The sequence below is a fragment of the Psammomys obesus genome, unplaced genomic scaffold (assembly GCF_907164565.1).
Source record: "Psammomys obesus unplaced genomic scaffold, mPsaObe1.curated_primary_1811, whole genome shotgun sequence".
NCBI classification, from domain to species: Eukaryota; Metazoa; Chordata; class Mammalia; order Rodentia; family Muridae; genus Psammomys; species Psammomys obesus.
The window spans coordinates 4,762,295-4,787,210 of record NW_026596158.1 but is presented as its reverse complement, the minus strand read 5'-3'; the positions used below and the strand labels follow the sequence as shown (position 1 = coordinate 4,787,210).

Sequence of the window (24,916 nt, the reverse complement as noted above, 5' to 3'; positions counted from 1 at the left end):
CCCTCTTCCGATCTCTGTGAACCTGATCCACGTGTACACTGATCTCTGTGTACACTGACACACATGTAGGCAAAATATCCATATACATCAAATACAAACCAAGTCTTATTTTTAAAAATCAGCTCTGTGATTAGCCAACATCTACTGATGTCACTTACACTTAAAACGATTAAGTGTGGGCCAGAGAGATGGGGTCCCCCGCCGAGAAAGCTCAGCAGTTAAGACCACTTGCTGCTCTTCCGGAGGACCAGAGCTCAGGTCCCAGCACCTGCACTGGGCGGCTCACAACCACCTGCAACTCTAGTTCCGGGGGATCCGACGCCTTCTTCTGGCCTCCACGGTCACCAGCGTGTACTTGGCACAGGCATACAGATAAACTAAATGAATAAATAAATCTTCAAAAAAAAAAAAAGTAGAGGTTAAATGGACAGAAAAGTCCCAGCTCTTGTTCACTATTTGAGGCGGGGAATCATGCTCACACTTCACTCCCAACCTTAGGGTCTCTATCTGAGATGAGGTATGTCCCCAACCTTCATCGGAAAAGCCACATGTTGCAGCGGGGAAGGGGTTAATAACTGGCCAAAATGCTGAGAATAAATGATGGACAGCTTCGTCCTTCAAAGCTCAGGGAATCTCGCAGGATGGGCTGGTGTGCAGCAAAAAGATGTCTTCTGGACATAACAGCACCAGCACATGTGTGAGCTCACTGACGCTGCAGCTGTTTTCTGAGCAAGATTGGACCTGTTGGCATTTCATCAGGGATGAAGGAAGGGCCCTCCCTGAGGCCCGGTTAGCAGTTAATGGCGGCTGGGACCCTGGAGGTTATATAATTTTCTTTAGTACTGTAGCCACTGATCGGTTGCCCATGCTCCCACACTCACATAAGCAACTCTAAATAAACTCAGGGGTTCTCAGACAAAAAAGGAGAAATAAAAGTAGGCAAGGGACTTGTTGAAAACAAGAATGGCTTCATCGGGAGCAGGAGGGGTAAAAACAACTAAAATTCATCATATCTGTGAATCAAACTGTCAAAGAATTTAAAAAGAAATTAAATGGGCAGAGCTGTTACTTTCCAGCTATGTTGAACCTTACTGAATGAATGAGAATGTCCTTCATATGTTTCAACACTTAGTCCCCTGTTTGGGGAGGCTTAGGAGGTGTGGTCTTATTGGAGGACATATGTCACTAGCCGTGGACTTTGATAAGTTTAAACTCATGGGATTTCTAGTCTGCTTTCTGTTTTGCATTTGAAGATGTGAGCTGTCAGCTTCCTGCTTCCGATGCTGTGCCTGTTGCTTGCTGCTGTGCCTCCCAGCCATGATGAACTCTTATCCTTCTAGAACTATAATATCAAATAACCCTTCCTTCTGTCAGCTGCTTTGGTTCGATGTTTTATCAGGGCAACAGGAAAGCACCCCAAAAACCAAACAAATAGAGAGCATGTGGAAGAGAGGCACAAAGAAAAAGATACATAATTCAATCAAAAATGCTACAACTGTAGCATTCCTCTGGGGTGAACAGAAGTGCAGAATCAAAATGTAGCTACACCCAGCCTTGTCTAAAATTCCTGAAGGGTTGGAACAATGAATCTCAGCCTCCCAGTAACTGGGCATTTAAACAGCACTGTCAGCTGCTTTATTAAAGCATTTGGCAAGCATCTACTAGTTGAGTTTCTATGTCCCTGAGACAGCTCAAGAAAAACCTATGTCGTAAAATTATATTTCCAGTTAAAAAGAGAAATCCAGAACTGTGGATGTGACTCAGGGGTAGAGCCCCTGCCTAGAATCCCCCAGTGAGGGGCTGGGGGCGTGGCTCAGTGGTAGTGCTTTTAGAACTGGTGCTAAGGAAAATAATTTATTCTTCCTGGGGAAAACATGTACAATGAGAGAATCTGCATTTCCTACCAAATCAGATAAATAGTCAGATTTTAGATTCACATTGGACCATTTACTGGTATTAATAACTGTAAGTTATTTTTGGCTCTGCTTTTCTGTTCCATGCTCTTCCCATACACTAGCTTTGTTAATCATGCTGCCTAAGATGCCGTGTGTACACCACAAAGAACACATTTGACCTTGGCCTTCTGTAGAAAATGTTTTCCACTTGAATTGGGGCAGACAAATCGATAGCTCTTCTCAACCATGCGCATGTGAGTGAGTCTGCATCGGCCAGTAGAGAACATTCAGTCCTCTGGAGCTGACATACAGGTGGTTGTGAGTGTCCTGACGTGAGTCCTGGGACCTGAACTCTGACCCTCTGCAAAAGCAGTGGGCACTCCTATCAGACTTTAAGCCATCTCCGTATCCCCGTTCACCAATTCTTTGCGGTAGACATTTTCAAATCTTTTCTTCTGGTTCTTGAATCATATTGTACAGATTGCTATCTGCACATCAGTGCCTGTTAAGCATTTGATTATGAAAGGCCTCCCAAGGAGCATGTGTTGATTGCTTGATTCCCAGATCATGGTGATATTTGGAGAGACGAGAGGAACATTGGGAGCTTCTGGAAGTGTCGGGAGATGGGCTATCGTCAGGAAGGATAAGGCACTGAAACTTGGACCTTGAAGGCCCTCCTAGTCTCCATTCCTAATGTGGCACGGGCTCCTGTCCACTCTGAGGGAAAGTCCTTCCTGCTCGGTAAAAGTAAAAGCAGGTACAGTAGCAGACAGTCCTTGCTGATGTGTCACTATTAACACAGCAGCTACTGACCCCTCGAGGTAGAATTACCTGTATGTGTTTTATGTGTTTGGGGGTTTGCCTCATGTGCGTCTGTGTACCATGTGTGTGCGCTGCCTGTGGAGGCCAGAGAGGATGTCAGGTCCCTGGACACCGGAGCTACAGATGGCTGTGAGTCATCACATGGGGGCTGGCAACTGAACCTGTTCTTGAAGAGGAGCCATTACCCTTCAGCCCTGAGCCATCTCCCCAGCCTCCAACATGGGCATGACTTTTAGCTGAGCGTGTGAGTGCTCAGCTAGATTCCGTGCACAGCCTCTGTTGCAGTAGCTCCCTGAGATGTGTGGGAAAGTTGTGGTGATGAAATATGGCTGATGGCACATGAGAGCCCACCGGCACCAAAGGAGTTTTCATTATCCTGTCTTCAAAAGTGGGCAAAGGGCTTCAAGAGACATTTCTCCACAAAAGACGCACAAGCGTCAGAGAGCTCTCCATCTGTGAAATGTGCACGGTAACTGCAGGCAGGGCTGGGGGCTGGGGGCGGAGGCAGAGGCGGGGAGAGTCTTAGCTAAGGCCCGACCCCTGAGAGCAGCAAGCATAAAGACTGTTGTTAGGGTCTTCAGAACACAACCGAACACCAGCTGGGCACAAGTGACCTGCCTGGGATCCCAGTGCTCAGAAGTCTGAGGCCGGAGCCACGGAGTGAGCTAGAACCTGTGAGCCCTGGGTTTGACAGTAAGGCCCTGCCTCTGGCCCCAAGATGGCTCAGTGGGTTAGTTCATGTGCTGCCAAACCAGGAAGCCACATGGTGGAAGGTGAGAACTGAATCCACAGTTATCCTGTGGCCTCCATACATACACAGACATACAATAAATAAATGTCATGGAGGAGAAGTGGGGGGAGGAGGAGGGAGGGGCCACATTCTGACTGGCTCACTTCCATCCAGGGCCTCTCAGGATGGGTCTAGGGGAAGGCTGCAAGAGCGTTAGTGAAAACCTAGCCCAGCACGGAACAGGGATGATAAAATACCTGGGTTTGTGAGTTCTAGAAACACACCCATTTCAGCTCAAAGTTTTACTTATCCCTATAGGAGAACCCCAAAAGAATCTGAAGCCAGACGATGTGCTGAGGCACCTGGGTCTCAGACACCCATACAGACCCATCTGTTACACAGAGGTGGAACTAGAATAGTGCGGAGAAACAAGCTGGGAGGACCAGCGACGCCCACAGATTGTTTGTTGAGAAGCATGAGCAAGTGGGAATCATCACCCTGAAAAGCTAATGTGGTCAAGCACCATCACTGGATAGTTGGACTATTCTTGTGCCTCATTCAGAAATAACACAGATTCCAACCCTGAAGATGAAGTGTGGAGGGTAGCTATGGAAATTAGAAAGAAAAAAAAATTCACAGAGAAGTCGAGGTAGGAAGGATAGCAGGTGTGAAGGAAGAAAAAGAAAAAAAACTGATGCTTCAAAGCTCTGTGAACTTAACTCTGACCTGTTGTTCTCTTAGCTAATGGCATACATGTCTACCTACCCACCCACGAAATTCACTGTTTTAACCCACTCCAGTCTAGCTAATACTACGTTTACAAAGGAAGAGAAAAATATTGACAACATCTCAAAATGTCTTGTCTGCAGATTCTCTCAGAGAGGGGGCCTTGTGGACAGGTACTTAAAGGCTGGAAAGGAGAAGTCAGGATAATGTCAGCTCCCATGCAGCTGTGTAACAATCTGTGAGCACTGGCAAAGGTCATAGAGCTGTATGGCTTCCTTTAGAAATTAGTATTCAGGCTGGGAATACTGCTCAGTGATAGAGCACATTCCTAGAATCCCCCAGTAAGGGGCTGGGGTGTGGTTCAATAACAAAGCATCTGCCTAGAATCCCAGTGAGGGGCTGGGTGTGTAGCTCAGTAGTAGAGCACCTGCCTAGAATCCCCCAGTGAGGGGCTGAGTAAGGCTTAGTGGTAGAGTGCTTGTCAGCTATGCAAAAGGACCAGAGTTCATTCTCGGCACTACAAAATTATAAAAGGCTTAGGTGAGCCAAACCGAGCTGAGAAAAATGCCAAAGACAGACCTTTGCTCTGCGGTTCCTGACATGGAGCCACACACAAGGAAGATGTGAAATAACCCAGGCAGAAATTATTAGGGATTCCATTTCTACTGACTTCAGTTGGACATATTTATATGTATACAGAAAGAGGGAGAAGGGAAATAATTATCATATGACAAAAAAAAAAAAAAACAAACCTTGGAGACACTGCTATGTCATGAAGACATTGGTAACCAGGAATGGTGCCACACCTCTGTAATCCCAGCACAGGGGAGGTGAGATCCAGAAGCCCAACCTGGGTCCTCTGCAAGAACAAGTGCTCTTGACTTCTGAGCTGTTCCAACAGCCCTGGGCCAAACTTTCCTGAACTTCGTTCACACTCCTGTCACAGATGCTCATTCCCCCCTCCCCCCCCACGCCTTAGTGTGTTCGACACAATTGTACCACAGAACTTGGAAAATGACTCTGAGGTTCGTCAAAGCAATACACAGAATGGCAGAACTAATTGCCGTGCTTAGAGGTAGTATAATAACCAGTTTCTCTCTCGGCGATGAAAAAGCGCTCTTCTGTAAAGAGGCAGTAATTTCAGGCGTGTGGAGCTGCACATGTGGTTCTGTTTGCCGGTGTGCCTTCTTGTGGGTGCCGGGGGTCACGGCCTTGGCCCTGTACACGGAGGCAGGCACTCTACCATTTAGCTGCTTCTCCGTTGTCACGTCAGCCTGGTCACTTGTCTCGTTTTTTGTCTTCTCCTCAAAATACTTTTTATTGTCTTTAAATTATGTGTGTGGAAGGAGGGGTGTGTGAAGGCAGGTGTCCCCAGTGCCCTGAGACTAGAGTTGTAGGTGGTTGTGAGCAGCCACTGTGGGTGCTGGGAAGCTGACTCTGCTGGGCAATGGGAGCTCCTACTCACTGCGCTCCCTCCAGCCCTCTGCCTTCACTTCTGAAGTGCTGGGATCACAGGCATGCACCCTTGCTTCTTTGTTCATTGCTTAAGCAGCAGTGTGGCTGCTCTTCCAGACGACCTGGGATTCAGTTCCCAGCACCTGCATGGCAGTTCACGGGACAAAGATTATAAAAAGTGATCATAGGAAAAAGAAATAAATACATAAATATCCTGATATCGTCCCTTTCACATAATAAACACGTACAGGGGATGAGGTGGTACAAAATGATCTCGAGTTCACAGTCATCCTGAGCTACGTGGTGAGTTTCAGGCTATCCTGGGCTAGCTATACTGTGTTCAAGGCCCTGCTGAGAAAAATGGAGAGCTGAGGAGTAAGTCTATGGATAGATGGTAGAGCATTTGCCCAGCGTGTGCAAAATCATGCATCCTATGCCCAGGAGGCTGCTCCCCACTCCTCAAAACTCCTACAATAATGATATATTATTTTTTATCTAACACTGGCAAAGATTAAATATGTCCACTGTTGGCCAAGGTACAGAGAAAGCCTAGCTGTAATACAAACTGGTAATAAAAATTAAAGTAATGGAATTGTTCATCTTTTGGGGATGTAGTTTGCCAACTTTTGTCATAAATTAGAACATGAGTTCTTTCAAGTCTATTTCTAGAAACATTTCCTAAAGAATTATATATGTCTAAGAATGTTCTTACAGCATCGCTTAAACTTGCATAAAAACAGAAAGAGACTGAGCCCTGAGCATGGTGGTGCATTTCTTTAATCCTAGCCCTGGAAAAGCAAAAGCAAGCAGATCTCTTGCAGGCTAACCTGGTCTACACAGACAGTTCCAGGAAAGCCCAGGCTACAGAGTAAGACCCTGAAAACAACAGCAGAAAGGCGGGGGCTGGAGAGGTGGCTCAATGGTTAAAAGCACTTGCTGTTTCACAGAGGATCTGGGTTTGGTTCCCAGCACCCTATGGTGGCTCACAACCAACTGTAACTCTAGCTTCAGAGGATCTGATATTCCGTTCTGGCCTCCTGAGCACCAGGAGGTACACAGATATACATACAGCTAATACATTCATACATATAATATATATTCACACACACATATATTAATGTTTTTTATATATATATATATACAACCTAAACATCCAGGCTTAGGAAATATATACATCATGATATATCCATATTGGTGATCAGTACTGTATGGATTAGCTAATCACTGTATAATAAAAGACCCCCCTCCCAGACCTATCCCTCACAACAATAAGCTTCTACTGTCTTCAGAGTTTCCATGCTTGAGAGTGATAAGCAGAGGTAGTTCTGCCCAGGATCAATGCAGCTGTCAGCCAGAGCTGACCTGGAGCTCTCTGATCTGCTAACGGGACAGCTCACTCCATGACTGGCGAGGGGCTGGCTAGAGGCTAGTTGCTGCTCACAGGGCTCTCTCCACAGGCTTTTGAAGTAGCCTCAAGACAACCACCACAATCCTCCCCAGACGATCAGTCCTACAGAATCCAAGGCTGACACTGGACTTCCCTGTATCCTAGCCTCAGATGTCGCGTGCTGTGACTACCACAGCCGTGATTCAATGTTACAGACCGGTGTAAGGGTATTGTATAAGTTAGCCTTTCACCAGTGTGGCCAAAATGCCTGGCAGGTCCCCCTAACGGGGAAGAGCACTTGTTCCCGCTCATGGTTTCTGTGGGTTCTGTCTACAGCCCTTGGAGGTATGAGTGGGGAGAAGCAGCACGGTGAAGGGTGAGGAAGCACATCGCAGGGTGCGTCTATGAGAGAGGGTTAATTGATGGGACTAGTTCTTCTTCACGTGGCCCTCCCTCTGCCACAGGTGCCTCAGAGGCCTCAGACTTCAGTGGTTGTCTTCAAGTTACTCCAACACCCATGAGCAGCAACTGGCCTTTAGCCAGCCACTGGCCAGCCATGCTGTGGCCAGTCAGCCAGTGCCAGGTCAGCTCTCCTGGGCAGAACCAGCTCTGCCTGTGGGAAAAAAAAAAAAAAACAAAAAAAAAAAACAAAAAAAAAAAACCTCCTTTGAGTCATAGCACGCCCCAAGCCTGCTTTTCTTTTGGTGCATCCCACTGTCCTGACTGTTGAAGTAAAAATCCTCAGAGCCAGCATGGCTTCCTCCTTCTTATGTAATTTGCACTGCTGTAACTTCCTTAACCTGCTTAAACTCTATAGCTGCTTCGTTGAGACCTACTTTAGCTCTTAGCCTAACCGTAGCTCCTCTGCTAACCGTAGCTCCTCTGCTAACACCTGCTGTCCCCTTTAACATTTCAGAAGCCATTTTGCCTCCAAGTCTCCATTTTGATCTCAAGGTGAAGTTAAGTTCAAGTTCTCCCGCCCTAATGTGCCTGAGACCAGGATACAATTCAATAGTTCAATACTTGCTGTTTAGAATACAACAATAGATGATAAATGCATGTTCCGATTGAGTTACATTGTTAGAGTTAAGATTTCCAGAAAGCTGGAAAGTCCCCCTCCTCCCAAGCTTCCCAACCCTAAATCCCAGCCAATCAGTTATTTGTCTATACACTTGGAACAAAATTGATTATGTTTAACTAGTCAAAATAATGTAATGCTGCCTCATGCCCCCCCTTCCTGCACCTGGTTACTGGTTAGCTGGTTGTTAGCTGGTTACGGTAACAACCAGTTACAATTGGTTATGAGCCACTATGTAGGTGCTTCGAACTGAACCTGGGTCCTATGACTTTAAATATGATTTTTTTCATTTTTTAAGATCCATTTTTATATGTGTGTTGGGGGGGGGCATATTCAGAGAGCCAGAAGACAGTGTTAGAACTTCCGGAGAAGGAGCTACAGCTGGCTTTGTGCTCACTCACGTGGGTGCTTGAACCAAACTTTGCTCTACTACAAGAGCAGCAAGTACTCTTCAATTCTGAGCCGTCTCCCCAGCCCCCTCTTCCTGCACTCTTCACTTGACAGTGACCCCTGAGGGACACGTGGCAAGATTACAGCCGCCGAGGACAGAGGACAGCAGGGAGGTAGGGCATCCTTATAGATTTCTTTTTATTTTGTGTGTATCATCGTCTTCCCTGAATGTATGTATGTATACCGTGTGTGTCTGATGCCCAGAGAGGCCAGAAAAGAGCATCAGATCCCCTGGAACTGGAGTTACAGGTGGTTGTGAGCTGCAACATGGGTTCCGGGATCAAATCTGGGTCTTTTGCAAAGCGGCTCTTAACTGCTGAGCCATCTAGGCAGCCCTAAGGTGGGATTTTTTTTTTTTTTTTTTTTTTTTTTTTTTTACTGTAAACAAAGGTAATATAGTCTCCCTTGAGAATCCCAGGTGTCTGGGGGAAAATGAATGAGCCCCAGACAAAGGTCAAATACATTCAGGTCTATTTTAACATGACATAACATGAGGTGAACATTTTTTCTTTTTTTAAGATTTATTTATTATTTATACAGTATTCTGCCTGCACGTATGCCTGCACGCCAGCTCGTTATAGATGGTTATGAGCCACCATGTGGTTGCTGGGAATTGAACCCAGGACCTTTAGAGTAGCCAGTGCTCTTCACCTCTGAGCCATCTCTCCAGTCCCAGTGAATATCGTCCCAGCAGAATATCTCTGCCTCCTGCAGAGACACGGACCTCAGAGCACTTACACTGTCCCCAAGTCACTTTAAGGAATAAGAGAACATTCTGAGCAGAGTGTTCTTGGTATTCACAGCTCATACCCAAAGGGGGAAAAGATCTAACCGGGACCGGCAGGGCGAAAGAAGCAGTTTCTGTTGGAATTAGATGACAGGCCTCCGTGCACTACCAAAACCCAATCTGGGTACAGTATCGCACACCCTTATTATAACCAGCACTCAGGAGGCAGAGGCGGAGGGAGCCCTGAGTTTGAGGCCAAACTCGTCTACATACAGTTTCAGGCCACCCAGAGCTACATGGCGAAACCCTGTCTCAAAGAGAGGAAAAAGGGCTGACAAGCAAACTAAGAGTAATATCCAGGACTCGACTCTGTAGGGGCACGCCAAGGGGAATAATTAACAACAAAGCCCAGAGCACAGACAACGCGGCCGAGGATGGGGACGGACGTGGGTGTGAGTGGGTTGGGGATGTGGGGAATGAGGAGCGTTGTCTTTGCGGACCCAAACGTGCCTGCGGGTTTTGTCACTAAACAGTCAAAAGCACAGAGAGCTGGGCACAGGGGCCAGGAGGTGGAGCTGGTCTGGTCTCCCCAAGACTGGGTAACCAACCTCTCCTCCCGGCAGCAGGGCTTCCGAACACGGAAACACGCCAAACCTAAATCCCGCTCCCGAACCTAGCGGGCAGCGGGCCTCTGAGCGGAAGTGCAGCTCTTCCTTCCGGCCTGCGCCGCACGAGACGGGGCGGGGCAGCGCGGGAGGCGGGGGCGGGGCCCTGCCTTAACGAGCAGCTCCTGGGACCAATGAACGCAGCGGCAGCGGCCCGGCCTCCCTGGCGCGCCCCTTCCCGGGGCTGCAGATGCCCCCCAGGCCCAGCCTCGCGCCGCGCCGCACGGAGCCGGCGGCCGCTGGGTCCTCCGGGTCTGCCACCTCGCTGTTGCCGGTGGTGTGGGCGCGTCCCCGGGGCCCGGGTGCTCGGCGTGCTTCCTTGCCAATCCCGAGCCGCCCGCGAGGGACTGCTGAGGCCGCAGGTCTGTGGCTGCGGGTCGGGCCGCGAGGGAAGTGGACGCGCAGTGTCTACGGGACACGTGGGCGGGGCGTGGGAGGGAGCGTCTCGGAGCCGGAGCCCGTGCCTCGACGGTCCCCGGGCCGGCTGGCCGGCACCTGGCCCTCGCGTGGGCTCGCCAGGTGCGCAGGGGAGTGGCTCCAGGTGCGCGGTGGCGGCGCGCGTCCCCCGTCGGCGGTGCAGGAATTGCCTTCGGGTCCCTGTGCTGAGGTCTGGCCGGCCGGGGCTTTGCGTCCGGCTGGCCGGATCAACTTTTTGTTTCCTCGTTCGTGGGGTTGTTGCCACCCCGACGCGTCTCGTAATTAGCACCTGGCGTGTTTGTTAACTTTCTGCCTCAACAGGCTGAGGGTGCGTGAAGGGTGGACCCCCTAGAGCCCCTACCCTGTCTAGGGCTGGCGGGGCATGGCTCGCCCACAGGGGACAGGGTTCCAGCTGTGGCTGCAAGACTTCGAAAAGATTCCAACCCCCCCCCCCCCCTCTCTCCCTCCCTCTCCCTCACTTTTCTCCCGTTTCTTGTGCTTTGAGGCACATCATTTAAGCCAGTGTTCCTTCCCATCATTTTTGAACGAACGAATCTTGGCAAAAGCATTTGTGTGGTGTTGGCTTCCCCTGTTGTGTTGAGCAAGTGGCTTTCCCGTTAGATAAATAGACTTTGGTACCTCGAGTGCAGGTGAGATTAGCGGCCGAAATCATTGCGCCCGGCCACTCCTTCTCTTTAATAGGTAATTAGTAAAACGCTATTCATTAGTCAGAGGAACGAGGCAAGATGTTCCCCGGGGGACTGAAGCTGGCTTACTCACCACCACTACACCCCCGCCTCCCCCTCACAGCTTCCAAACTAGGTAACTGCTCCTGCAGCTACACCCACTCTTTGCTCCCCAGGGGGAGCAGCCACCCTGATTGGCACAGCCCCTCGCTGTCTTTGGCACCCAGGCATAACGCTTGGCAGGGATTTTTTTTTTCTTTTAAGAACATAGGTGTTAACCTTCAGGTGTCAGAAACGATGTTTCAGTTCTTCAGAATCTGCCCGTCACAAGTTTACTAGGAATCCCTCGCACGTGGTCAGTTATGTGGGAGAATCGGACCCGTTACCCTCCGTAGGAACTGTAGAAAATAATGTAAAACTGTCACGCAACAAATCGCACACGGTTAGTGTTACGGAATCGGGGAGGGAGAAACCTCTCAAGGCGTGGAGCATCCAAGATGGCTTCCTGGAAGAAGGGCTGGGCTTCTTCGTGTGGCTCACCTGGATCCCTGACTCCTGGCAGTGCCTGCTGAGGAACAGGTGCTGCACAAAAGTGGTTGAGTTAAATATTTGTGTTGTGTCTTTAAAGGCTGATTTAAGATTTGCAAAGGGAGGGTCTGCTGAGCAAGGGCCAGCAGGCTAAGTCAAGACTTAAGGGCGTATTGGGGGGCATTATCTGTTGGGCATTTAATCTGGGTGTTGTTTGTAGGCGTGGTTGGAAGAACGATGCGAATGACTCTTTGACATCATGATGTACATCCGGCAAAGAAAAGAGACAAAAACCATCGAAGTTTCTGAGGATTTTCCATTACCGAAAGAAGATGTGAAGTTGGAAAAGAAATTGCCATCTGGTAGGTGATTGGAACTAAAGCAGCATTTTGGATTACTTTTCCTTCTGCGTATTAACATATGTCACAATCTAGTAGGGTAAAAAAAAAAAAATGGTGAGACTTAGGAAGGACACTCGTGCCAGCACCAGGATATTCTGACTGTACTTTGATTGTATTGGCTTTTCAGCTGTAATCAGTAAAAGAGCTTTGGTGAGGAAGAATCCTCAGTAAAAGTTGTCTGCTGATTAACTTACTGTGGCAGTGTCATCAGGTCCTTTCAAGTGCTGCTTCACCTGCCTGCCCGACTGTCTCTTCCCATAGTACCTTGCCTGTCTGTGTGTGCTGTACAGTCCAGGCAGCCTTATCTTGCCTGAGTCTCACTTCACTAAAGCCTTTGAAAAGGAAATTTAGTGCTTTGTATTCAGTCAGCCTCCTAGAGTTACTTCTTTTGCTTTATTGGGGGGGGGGGGGGCGGGGGAGTAGGTAGGAATGGAGGAATGGAGGGCAGGGGGAAAAGGAGAACTTGGTGGATCCTTTATATAATGTTGAACAGTGGCTACGTGGCCCCTGGTCAGCATGAAGCGCTCCACACCCACCAGGCATTTTCTGTATCAGACGTATAATTAATCCTCTGTAGCCAGATGAATCCTTAGCAGCCAGAGCTAGTAGGTAGCAGAGAAGGCTGTTTAATAAGGTAAAAAAATCTCTGTTGGAAAGCAGAGCCACTCGGCGAAGCTGATGCGAGCCACTGCATATTAGGTAATTTGGAGTAGTTTCTGATGATGATGTACAATTAAATTTTATGTTAGATTGTGTCTTTCTTTTTTTTTTTAATTTCATTTATTTATCTTGTGTGTGGTGGCTCAACAGAACATGGGCGTGAAGTTCGGAGGACCACCAGCAGGAATTTGTTCCCTCTTCCCACCGTGTGGGTTGCAGAGATTAAACTCGGGTTATCGCTCTTGGCAGCAAGTGCCCTCACTCGCTGAGCTGCCTCACCAGCCCCTAGACTGTTTCTTGCTTGTTTTTAAAGATTTCTTTCTTTATTTTTATGTATGTGTATGAGGGCTTTTGCCAGCATGTGTGTATGCACGCTACTTGTATGCCTGGTGTCCTCTGAGGTCAGACTTGGATATTAGACTCCCTGGAACTGGGGTACCGATGGTTGTGAGCTGCAGGTGATGGGAGCTGAACCTGGGTCCTCTGCTGGAGGAGTAAGTGCTCTTAAATGCTGAGCCATTGTTTCAGCCCCCTGTTTTGGTTTGTTTTAAATAAAAAAACAAAAAAACTGTGAAGATTGCCCATTCTATAAAAATCATGTCAGAAAAAAAGCAAGCATGAAAATTAAAGACAAGTTTTAAAAAGAAGGAAAAGCCTCCTCCTGAGGGTGGCACAGAGGACAGTGTTGACCTTGCTGACTGAATGTTGCCGTCACCATTGGTTGCCCTCAGCAGTCAAATGTGGCTCTAGGAAGCCGAGCAAGATCCATGTGCTGTTCGGGAAGCTGCTTCTCTTCCCTTTCCATGTCCTGAACCTTCCGCAGGTACACCAGGCACATGTGCCAGGCGGTCAGAAGAGGGAGTCACAGACAGTTCATCACCGTGTGAGTGCTGGGAACGAACGGCACCTGGTGCTCTTAATTTCTGAGCCATCTCTCTGGTCCCCAAGATGTTTGTGTATTTAAATCCATTTCCATCTTCGTTAGGGTTTCTGTGGCTGTGATGAAATACCATGAGCAAAAGCAACTTGGGGAGGAAAGGGTTTGCTCTGCTTATATTTCCATATCACTGTTCATCGCCATAGGAAGTCAGGTCAGCACTCAAGCGGGCCAGAAACCCGGAGGCAGGACCTAATGCGGAGGCCGTGGGTGCTGCTCACTGGCTTGCTCCTCGTGGCTTGCTCAGCCTGCTTTCTTAGAGAACCCAGGACCAGCAGTTGCACTGCCCATACGCCTGGCCCTCCCATCTCAACCACTAATTAGGAAAATCCACTATGCATTTGCCCGCAGCCAATCTTAGGGAGGCGCTTTCTCAGCTGAAGTTCTAGCTTTGGTCAAGTTGACACAAACACTAGCCAGCACATTTCCAAAGCAGCTTTTAAGCTCTGCTTATGTTTATCACTCTTGCATTGCTGGACATGCTAAGCAGGTGCTCCTTCACTGAGCCACACCCAAGGCTCATGTATTGGCAATTTTAAATTTCGTATTCGCCAGGAAATTTTAAAGTGGAGCTTGTTCTTTTGTCAATGCTAGGAGATTTAAATGAATTTTAACATATTCTCTTCTGTCTGTTAACATTTATTGGCCATTTTTTTCTTTTGTCATTGCCTATCTGTGTCCTTCATTGTTCCCTACTAGAACATTCATCCTTCCTAGTTATCCTTAAACCTACATTTGTAGTTTTCCTAGTTTGTATGTCCTTTAAAGTACTCTGTTGTTTCTGTAAATTTTATTTTTATTTTTAATTATGCATCCGTATGTTTGTGGTGTGTGTGTGTGTGTGTGTGTGGGGGGGGGTGTGTGCGCGCGTGCGTGCGTGCACAGGACAGAAGAGAACATCACATCCCCTCTAGCTGGACTGGCTGGTGGTGTGAGCTGCCTGAGTGCTGGGAACCAAGCTCAGGTCATCTGCAAGAGCAGCAAGTGCTCGTAACGGTGGAGCTGTCTCGAAGTTCTAACCTCTTGTTTCATGTGTTTCACCCTTCTGAAAGGCCGAGCCTCTGGAAGGTTCTGGAAGCTTCTGTCCTCCGCAGTCGGTGGAGCTGTGGCCCTTTGCATTGGGCTCCTTACGTCTGTTTACCTGGCCACCCTGCATGAGAATGACTTGTGGTTTTCCAATATTAAGGTATGGACTCCTGGGACCCTTATATGTTGATCCCCCTTGCTTCCCAGTAGCCAACCGTGTAGACGGATGACTGAGCACGCAGTTGAACCATGAGAATCCAGTCCATTCTCTTATCCTGGCACGGTAGTGCATCTCTGTAATCCCAGGCCCTAGGAGGTGGAGACAGGAAGCTGAGACATTCAAAGAGCTGCCTGGGTCACAGGAACCCTGGCCCCCTCAAAAGAGAAAAGATTCCAGGATCTTGAGAGGGTGTGACTCCAAGGTAAAAAGACTCTTAAGTCGTCATCATTTAAAAATCAGAATTTGTATGGTCAAAGGTGTTTCTCATTAGGATGGTGGTATCTGAATTGCCCCAGCACTAGGGAGAGAGGCAGAAGGGTTGTGGATTTGAGGCTAGCCTGGGCTACATAGTAAGACCCTCCCCCCATCTGAAAAAGTGAAGATCTGAGTTCAAATCTCTAGCTCTCACGTAAAAAGCCCGCCGTGGTAGTGTACCCTAACAATCCCAGGCTGCAGTAGAGACTCCATCTCCTAAAACTCAACACGGACAGCTTGTGAGGAATGACCTCTGACCTCCACTCACTCACATACAAGTGCACATATGTGCCTGTGTACCCTGTCCCCCTATACACATGCAGAAAGAAGAAAGAAAAAGCAATAAAATTGAATTTTTTTTAAATCAATTTAGTTTTACTATAGTTATTTTAAAGTGTAAGTATTTACCACAATGTGGGTTATAGAACTGGTATGTTAAGCTGTGAGTCATGCTTTTCAGTGAAATCTAGACAGGGTTTTCTCTTCTAGCCCTGTCTGTCCTAGAACTCACTCTGTAGACCAGGCTGGCCTTGAACTCACAGAGATCCACCTGCCTTACCTCCCAAGTGCTGAGATTAGAGTGTGTCACCACCGCCTGACTTGAGGATTAGTTTGTTACTTTTAGTTTTGATTATGTATAGACTGGGTTATGGTGGAAATTTTTTTTTAATTTTAATTTATTTTTTTTCTGTCAGTTGCAATAGGCAAAAAAAAAAAGGAAGAAACTCAGCTGGAGCCCTCGTCAGTGTGTGCAGATGGGTTTGAGTGGAAAAGTCATCATTTTCTTGAGAGTGGAGGGACAAGGCTGACTCTCTAAATATCATTTTGTTTTCTTTCTGTCTTTCTCGGAATTTCTAGAACCTGCTGGCATTGTGTCAGGGCATGCCTGTGACTTCACAGAAGGAAGCTTTCACGTTGCACACGCCTTGCTTTATTAGGATTTCTTTTATTATTTATGTATAGCGTGCATGCATGTGTGGGCACCGGGCTGTGGGTGCAGGTGCCTGAGAGAGTCCAGAAGAGAGGATCAGGTCCCCTGGAGTCAGAGGCGGTTTGAGCCACTGGATGTGGGTGCTGGGAGCTGAGCCCTGGTCCTCCGGAAGAGCAGCAAGTGCACTTAACTGCTGAGCCGCTCTCCAGCCCCACGTGGATCCCTCTTGATGAACACTAATATCTTCATTTTGAATAAAGGCTAAAATGGGTCCATGGGACTGTGTGGCCACAGTTAAATGCTTGTAGCAATGTGGCAGGAAGACGTTGAAAGGAACCATGTAATTAATTACAACAATTGAGTCAAGCTGTTTGAGGTCTGAGTGGCCTTGCTCACATCCTTGAAAGGCTGTACCTCCTCAGCAAGGTGCTTGGCCACCCTGGGCTTTTCTCTGGGTCACAGTAGCCATTGTGCCACGCTGTGCTGCTGCTTCGGTCCAGGGTTGGACACCCGTTTTATGGGTAACACAGAACTAAATTCTATGGAGAGCGTGGAGTAACAAGGGCTTCAGCTTGTCAAGCATACCAAATGGAGTAAATATGTTTCAGGCACCCGTGGTATTAAGCAGGCCCTGTGCTTAATGGGAGCAGTATAAACAAATAAGATCCTGCCTCCGTGTGATACTCTTGAGAAGAATGCAGGGATCAGATAGGGGCGCAGATCCTGAACCTGTGCTCCTGGGCAGATGGAGTTCTAAGGAAGCCAGGGAAGGTTTTCTAGAAGTTATTGGTTAAGACATCCTGGAAGGTGAACAAAAGAGGAGACCCATGGAGGGGAGATGAATGCCACAGGAAGGAGCAGAGAGGGAGAGACAGGTGGGAATCTAATTTTCTTTTATTTCTTTTTTGAGCAGAACTACTAACAAACTTCCTGCAACCCCCCTGAACAACCAACAACTACCAACCCCGCCTATCAGGGCCCTAGTGTTCCTAGACCTGCTGAAACATTCCCAGAATTCCAAACAACAGGGTCGAAGAAACTGTCTGCAGCTGGCAAAACCACGCCTCTGCTAGAGCACGAGGCAAATCATACAAAGCAGCCCCACACCTGGGATTAAAGCAAAACCATTCTTACGGTAGTTTTGTGTCTTTAAAGAAACCAAAATCCCAAAATTCTCACTGCAGAAAGGGTAGACTGAGTGTGGAAACAGCCGGTTGGCAAAGGGCCTGTGTTCTTGTCTGAGAGAAGATGGCTCCTGAGCATGTGTTGAGCCTTGTACCTACCCAGGCCCCAGCGCCTCCCTGGGAGGTACCTCAGGCTGCGCTGTGGAGAATGGATTGAGGAGGGCAGAATAGAGCCAGAGCCCACTGCTGAGTTAATCCTGTTCAACGGATTCCATGAGACTGAATATCCAATTAGGATACTCAGTAAGCGATTATCTTTTGTGAGCCAGGCACTCCTCGAGGCCTGGGAATCCGGCCTTGAAGGAGGCGTTTAACTTAATCTTGATGAGGGGGACAAAATCAGAAAGAAAATTGAAAGCAGATGATGCGTGACTAGAGGTCTCCTTAGATTCCAGGGAAAGCTGAGTCCTCGAGGGTCAGACGTGGAAACCAAGACCTACATGGTAAAAAGGAGCAGGGAGATCGCAGGGAAGCAGCTCCAAAGTTGACCCGTCCTGAATCAGGCAGGAGGCAGGGGGGCGGGGGGCAGCGTTCTGTGAGCACAGTAAGGAAGAGGTGTGGGAGTGTGAAAAGGACCTTGTGTACACTGCGCAGCTCTGGCTCCAAGTGGAATGAGAGGTAGTTGTTGTGAGCCAACACAAGTTCGCATAGCCCGGGTGTGGGTTCATGTTGCCCCAAGTGCCGCATGCTGCTGTGGGAGAGGTACAGGAACCTCTGGCCACAGACCAAAAGAATCCTAGATCAGCGCATTTATTCAGACCCTCCGGTGGGGACACCAAGTATGTGTCAGCTTGACTCAAGCTTGAGTCATCTGGGAAGAGGAAGCCTCACTTGAGAAAATGCCGCCAGCAGACTGGCCCATAACTGAGCAGTGATTGCACAGGAGGCTCCAGCCCACTGGGAGCAGCGCCGTCTCTGGGCAGGTGGCACCGGCTTCCATTCCTTCCTTGAGTTTCTGCCCTGACTTCCCTTTATGATCGGCTGGATGTATAAGACAAATAAAATTGCCCACAGCAGTAGAAAGCAAACTAGGACAGAGATTATGGCAGAGTTGGGGGTGGCGGGGAGGTCTCTGCTGTGGGTTCTGGGTACCTTCTGATGACCTCCTTCATTTTGAATCTGTGAGAAGCTACTGGTTTGCTAAGTGAGTCCATGCTGAAAGTCTCACCAGTGAGGCAGATGCTCTAGATTAGAGGCTGGGGACAAAAGAGACTGAGACTAAAGGTGACTGGAGAGGGTCTGTCTCTGTCCGCAGCTGTCCACACAGACGCGGCTTCTTTGGGGAGCTTGAGTTTGCACTCCCTTCACGTAAGGCTTCAGGGGCTGTATGGAATCGGACAGAAGTGGGTTGAGTCACAGTTTTCTAGGAAGTCGACCTGAAGGATAGTTTTTGTTTCGTTTTATGGAAGGTGATGTTTTTCACAGAAGGCAGGGCAGAGAGGTCAGTGATGACCGGATGTGTTCTGTGAGCAGCGTGGTGGCCGGCCGGCCGCATCTGCCATTCTTCCTAACGGTGCCATATTTGGTTCTTCAGCTGCCACCAGTTTGGCCAAACCTCCAAGGATGAGAACTAGTCCTGGGCAAAACTGCCCTGGCTACAGACGCTGGTTGTAGCTGGGCATGGTGGCACACACCTTTAATCCCAGCACTTGGGAGGCAGAGGCAGGCAGGTCTCCTGAGTTTCAGGCCAGCTACAGTGACATATCTCAAAAAAAAAAAAAAAGGGGGGCCAAACTTCAGTCTCAGGTTGAGGGATACCCAGATGGCTCTCACTTCTGAGCAGTTGGCTGTACATTCAGAGGTGCTCACGAGCCCCTGGGGACGAGCAGCTGGCTAGAAGGACTCCTAGAACTCGGGGACGTGCTGAACTTGAAGGTGTCACAGAGACACAGGCGGGAAGTGGCTGAAGGGAGAGATGTAGGGCAGCCTGGGGCACCCTGAGCCCAAGCACCCCTGCCCTTCCCTGTGAGGTCAGGTTAAGTGCCCTGCTGGCACGTCCCTGCGGCACTGTGTGGCTGGAAGCCAGCCGGGGCAGCTCACCTAAGATCCAGTGTAGACGCATCTCTTAGGGTTTCTGTCGCTGTGATGAAACACCACGACCAGAAGCGACTCGGGTAGGGAAGTGGTTGTTTCGGGTTATACTTCCATATTACAGGCTGTCACTGAAGGAAGTCGGGCAGGAACCTGGAGGTAGGAACTCAAGCAGAAGCCATGGAGGCAGGCTATTGGCCTACTCTTCATGGCTGGCTCAGTCTCCTGGCTTTACTTGCCCATGGGTGGCTCCACTCACAGTGAGTTGGAATGGGGGCCTAAGAACAGCCAGATTCTCCATTCCCGGGGCTTAGAAGTTACTTCCAAAGACCAGGTGTCACCGTGTGCCACCAGGAACCACCGTGTACCAGGCTGGTCCTGAACTCCTGACTGCCCCGCCACCACCCCCAGCTGACTTTTGATACTCAAGGCGATCTCAGAGTTGTCACGCTAAAGATAGGGAGTCGAGGAAGCTGGCTGTGCAGCTCGGAAGGCAGGCGCCCCATCTGTGTTGAAAAACGGACATTTTCATATTACCAGCTTGTAGATGTGTGGGTGAGATTGTTTCAAAAGTGTATAGAATGGGAAAGAAAGAGAAGCCTGGACGGTATCTTTTTGTGCCTCCAGTGCCATCTGGGAAGTTGCAAGCTGGCATATCCTCTCACAGGTTTCCTCCACCCACCACCCCTGTCCCGTGGTGGCTACCACTGAGCCCAGAGTCTCACTGACTATTGGAGAAGTATCTCTTTTTGTTTTGAGGCAGGGTCTCACTGTGTAGCCCTGGCTGTCTTAGAACTCAGTATGTAGATCAGGCTGGCCTCAAACTCACAGATCTGCATTCCTCTGCCTCCTGAGTGCTGAGATTAAAGGCGAGTGCCCTTGCCTGGCACTAAACTATGTTTTAGTGAAAATACTTTGTTTTTTGAGTACTTGGAATTGCTGATTATTCAAAGATGACAAATAATCCGCTGTAAGATAAGTTTCTGTGTTCATTAAGTTTCTGTGTTTCCAGTGATTTACTGGTTTAAGTTTGACTTGATTTTTAAGCTAACATCTCATTGCATAGCCCAGGCTATGGTCAGGGTCATGGAAAATCCCAGGTGTGTTGGCCAAGAGGACATGATCATTCAGGGGTGCCTGGGGGAGCAGTGCCAGGGCAGACAGTAGAGTCAGGGCAAGATCGGGGCAGGGTGTCGTCACCTCAGCCACTTCATTGGAATGCTGGGATAACCCAGGCTCACCTTGAATGTGTGACAGTCTGCTTCAGAATAGATTTTGGACTGTTCTTTGCCTTGTTAGAGTTTGAAAAGTGGGAACCTTTGACGTCAATTTGAAAACTGAAGGAGAGACTGGCTTAGGCAGGGCACAGAGTGTGTATTCGTCCCTTTCTCAGCTTCGTTTACGGGTTAGAGGCTATTTCCTTCTGTTCAGTCACTGTGGTTTATTTTCCTTGCCATGAAGCTTCAAATGTTATAGATTTAAAAATACATGCCCTGGTGTCTGCAGTGTGCTCAGTACAGTTTATGTTGGTTTTCTTTTTTTTAAACTTAGTAGAAACCTTAGCTTTAAATTGGCCTTTAAGTGTAGCCCGCTTCTTCCACTCTTGCTTATTATAATCAAAGCAGACTGTAGGGCACAGTCCACACTGTTACTTGCTGCGCTGCCCTTAAAGCCCAGAGCATTACTGGGGCTAAGTGAATAAGCTTGTGCGTGAAGCAGGGTGGACCTGTGGGGTTGCAGGAAGGGAAGGGAGGAGGGGGAGGCAGCTGGCTGCTGGGGGGATCCTTCCGGAGCTGGGTCAGAGGGACCTTGTTAGTCGTGGTGGGCGGGAGCCGGGCAGCGCATTTTAATGACAGCCGTCAGCAGGGGCCGTAGACAACCTGCACAGCCATTACGCGTTCATTTATTGCACCTTTACTGCGTTTTTATTTGTTGTTATACGTGCCTGTGATGGTGAAACAGACTTTCAGATGAAGAACATTCCTGAGGACTCACTACTACCTTTTGTTTGTTTATGATTACATCATTTCTCCCTTCGCTTTCCTTTAAACCCTCCCAAATACCCACTTAAGTTCATGATGTCTTTTTTAACTGCTGTTAGAAATAGGGCAGGGCACACCGGTTGGTTATCTAATACTAACTGATTAGCCCTGAAAACATACATACATGCATACATTATATCGGCAGAGCAGGTTGTACTTACACATTTAGGAATACACACACACACACACACACACACACACACACACACACACACACACTTTCTGTGTTTTGACAGTGTCTCACTGTGTAGCCCTGGCTGTCCTGGAAATGTAGTCTAGACTAGCCTTGAATTCACAGGGATCCACTTGTCTCTGCCTCCTGAATGCTGGATCAAAGGCACACACCACCACACCCAGCTTCAGTACACATTACTTTAATCATGAACTGTTTGTAGAGCTGGCCGGACCAGCTGCTCGGGATGCTGAGTCGAAGGACTGCAGAGTAAGTTTAAAGCCAACATGGGGAGCTTATAGAGACCCCGTCTCAATGTAAACAAGGTAAAAATTGGTCAGAGATGTAGTTCAGTGGTAGAGAATTTGCTTAGGCCCTGGGTTCACGCGCGCACACACACACACACACACGGAGCATGATCAGGGGAAAAACAGTTTTGAATGCTGAAGGTGAAAGAGTGCTTTAGTGGTAGAGTATTTGGCTGGTCTGTGCATGCCTGGGTTTCATTTCTGCTAACACCACAAAGAATTGTGTTGTTCCTTCAATTTTTCATCTTACATGCATATGTGTTTTACCTAGAAAACCCAATATCATATGTGTAATTCTCCATATCTCCTCATACCATATCACATACACCTTACATAGGTGGTTACAAGTCCTCACCGAGCCTGCACCGTTATTAGATAAAAAGTGTGTTCGGCAGACTTGACGTGCGCATAGCCTTGTTTATTTTACTCTGTGAATGTGCCCCAATTTTGAAGAGTTGGAATGTTACTAATTGTGTCATTAAATTTCCAAAATTACTTACTTAACTTCTCGCTTTAAAGTGGCAGTGAAAACATGTCACTTTCTACTCATCTCAAAATTGTGTCAGGACAATTAAGGAAAATGAGGAGAGCTGGATTCCCTTTCTCTCCCTCCCTCCATTCCTTCCTTATGAGGCTTGTGCACACAAGGCAAGCTCTACCACACTGCGCCCAGGCCTTGTGTCCCCTGAATCTAAGAAGACTTGTTGCAAGCAAATGACTTCCAGGGGAGTGTTCAGCGCAGAGGGAGGGCTCTCCAGTTCAGCCTTCAGGTGAAGCTGCAGAGTATAGCTAGGCCTGAGGCACAGGCATGCCCCAGAGACAAAGCCACCATGCCCTAACGGGACATAGGAACGGGCGCGGGAGCCACAAAGCAGTTTTTCCGGGTGTGCCTCTGTGACAGAGACTGTAGCTAGAGAGAATGGAAGGAGCCCTAACAGGTTGACCGTATGACATGAAGGACATGGCAATTTAGTAGAACAAATTGTCAGTCACTGTTTACTAAACTGAAGGGAAAACTAAAGAAATCATTCCCAGGGTCTCACTACATTGCCTCGGCTGGCCTGGGACTCACCATGTAGACCAGGCTGACCTTGAACACAGAGTTCTCCCTACCTCTGACTGTGCTTCCTGAGTGCTGGGATTAAAGCCATGTACCACCAGGACGGGCTGAGAAACCGCTCTTGAAGAGCAGCCTCTACTGTAGTGCAGCTTTTGCTGAGGGTCTCCCTCACCTCTTCCCACCGCAGCCCTTCTGGAAGGACCTGATCAAGGAGGAACTTGTCAGTTATGTTCAGAATGACCGATTACACAGGAGGTGCCAGCAGAAGGTTGTGAAATGATCCAGGAAGAGAAAAGGGGAGAAGAAACTGGGAAACTTAAAAGGAAAGACTTGAAGAGTAAAACCAAATCCAGCACCAACAGCCAGGCAGAGTGGTGCAGGCCTGAAACCCCCGTACTCAGGAGGTTAAGGCAGGAGAGCAAAGTGTAAGGCCAGCCTCAACTACACAGCAAGACCCTCCCCCCAAATAAACTATTTGCTAATTTGGAAGATAGATTCAAAGCAGAGAAACTTTTTTAAAAATTTGTGAGTGTTTGCCTGCATGTATGTATGTGCAGCACATGCATGCAGTGCCCTCAGAGGCCAGAAGAGGGCACCAGATCCCGTAGAATGGGCGTTACCCGTGGCTGTGAGCCACCATGTGGGCACAGAGCCTCTGCAAGAGCAGCAAGTGCTTTCACTGAGCCATCTCTCCATCCCAAGTCCATGTTTTTTACAAAGAGACAGAGGAAAGGCCACAAAAGAAAAGGAAACATGGGCCGACAGAATTTAGAAAAGGAAGAGAAAATAGGACCAAACAGGATTCCGCACCCTGCAGACAGGACTGTACAAAGCACAGGAGGAGGAGTTGGGTAGGCTTGTAAACAGAAGCAGATGGAGTGCGATTAGTCAAGGGTTGGAGGTGAAGAGGCAGCCAGCAAGACAATAGCAAACACTCCTGTCCCAGCCAAAGAAGAAGGAAAAGGTGAAACAGAATGTGTTGCCCAGAGAATTCAAGGATAAAGGGAAATATGGGTATACAAATTAAAAGGACTTAGCTGGTTCCAGGAAAAGTTAACCCAGCAAAATCATTCACAGAATGTGACACCATGAAAACATGGAACAGTGGTGAAGCAGACCTGTCAAAGCCCAGCAATTGAGAGGAAGAGCAGAGGTTCAGGGTCATCCTGGGCTACATAATGGGTTTGAGGGCAGCCTTGGATACATTAGATTGGGTATGTATGCATGCATACATATGTGTGTATGTGTACACACACATTAATTCTGAGCCACTGAGGTGGCCTGGTGTGTGGCAACATAAGCCTGACAGCCTGAGTTTGACCCGTGGAATCTCTGTAAAGTGGGAGACTGCGTTATGTGCACAGGAGAATAACGAGTATAGAGCACTCTGAGAGTGTAGGGCTTAGCGCGGGGGATACAGCGAAGGGCTAGAGTGATTTTATATTATAAAATATAAAATTATAAAATATAACTAGAGTAAATTTATAGCTCTCCAGTTTCAGAGAGCATTAAAATTGTGGGTTTTTTTTAAACCCTCAAGCCCACTCCTAGTGAGACCTCCTCCAACAAGGCCACTTGTGTTCCAGTGAGACCACACCTCCTAATCCTTCTAATCCTCTCAAATAATCCCCCTCCCTGGTGACTAAGCATTCAAATTTATGAGCTTTTGCAGGCCATTCTTACCCAAACCACCAAAGGCATTATGTAAACTCTTCTTATCCTGGGAAACGGTTTTTAAACTCCTAAAGACATTGAGAGGAAATAGCCCAGCCTTTGGACAGATTTTAAAACAATACAAAAGTGGCTCATGGAAGTGTATGCCTTTAACCCCAGTTCAGGAGGCAGAAGCAGTCAAATAGAGGCCAGCCTGGTCTACAGAATGAGTCCTGAGCCAGCCAAGGCTATATAGCTAGACTGCATCCAAAAAAAAAAAAGTTTTATGTACATATATATGTTTCTACGTGCCTACCTACCTGTCTATATAGGCTAGGCTAGGCTAGGCTAGGCTAGGCTAGGCTAGGCTAGGCTAGAATAGAATAGAATAGAATAGAATAGAATAGAATAGAATAGAATAGAATAGAATAGAATAGAATAGAATAGAATAGAATAGAATAGAATAGAAT

At 48.1% G+C, this 24,916-nt stretch overlaps 1 protein-coding gene across 1 annotated transcript in view; it reads left to right on the top strand.

Moving 5' to 3' along the window:
- Positions 1-10,112: 10,112 nt before the first annotated feature.
- Positions 10,113-24,916, top strand: part of Dpy19l3 (dpy-19 like C-mannosyltransferase 3) — a 70,071-nt gene continuing 55,267 nt past the window's right edge. The window contains exons 1-3 of the mRNA XM_055594935.1: positions 10,113-10,297; positions 11,787-11,928; positions 14,617-14,750. Of these exons, the coding sequence (XP_055450910.1) occupies positions 11,826-11,928; positions 14,617-14,750 (237 nt within the window). The 5' untranslated portion in view covers positions 10,113-10,297; positions 11,787-11,825. The remainder of the gene's footprint in view (positions 10,298-11,786; positions 11,929-14,616; positions 14,751-24,916) is intronic.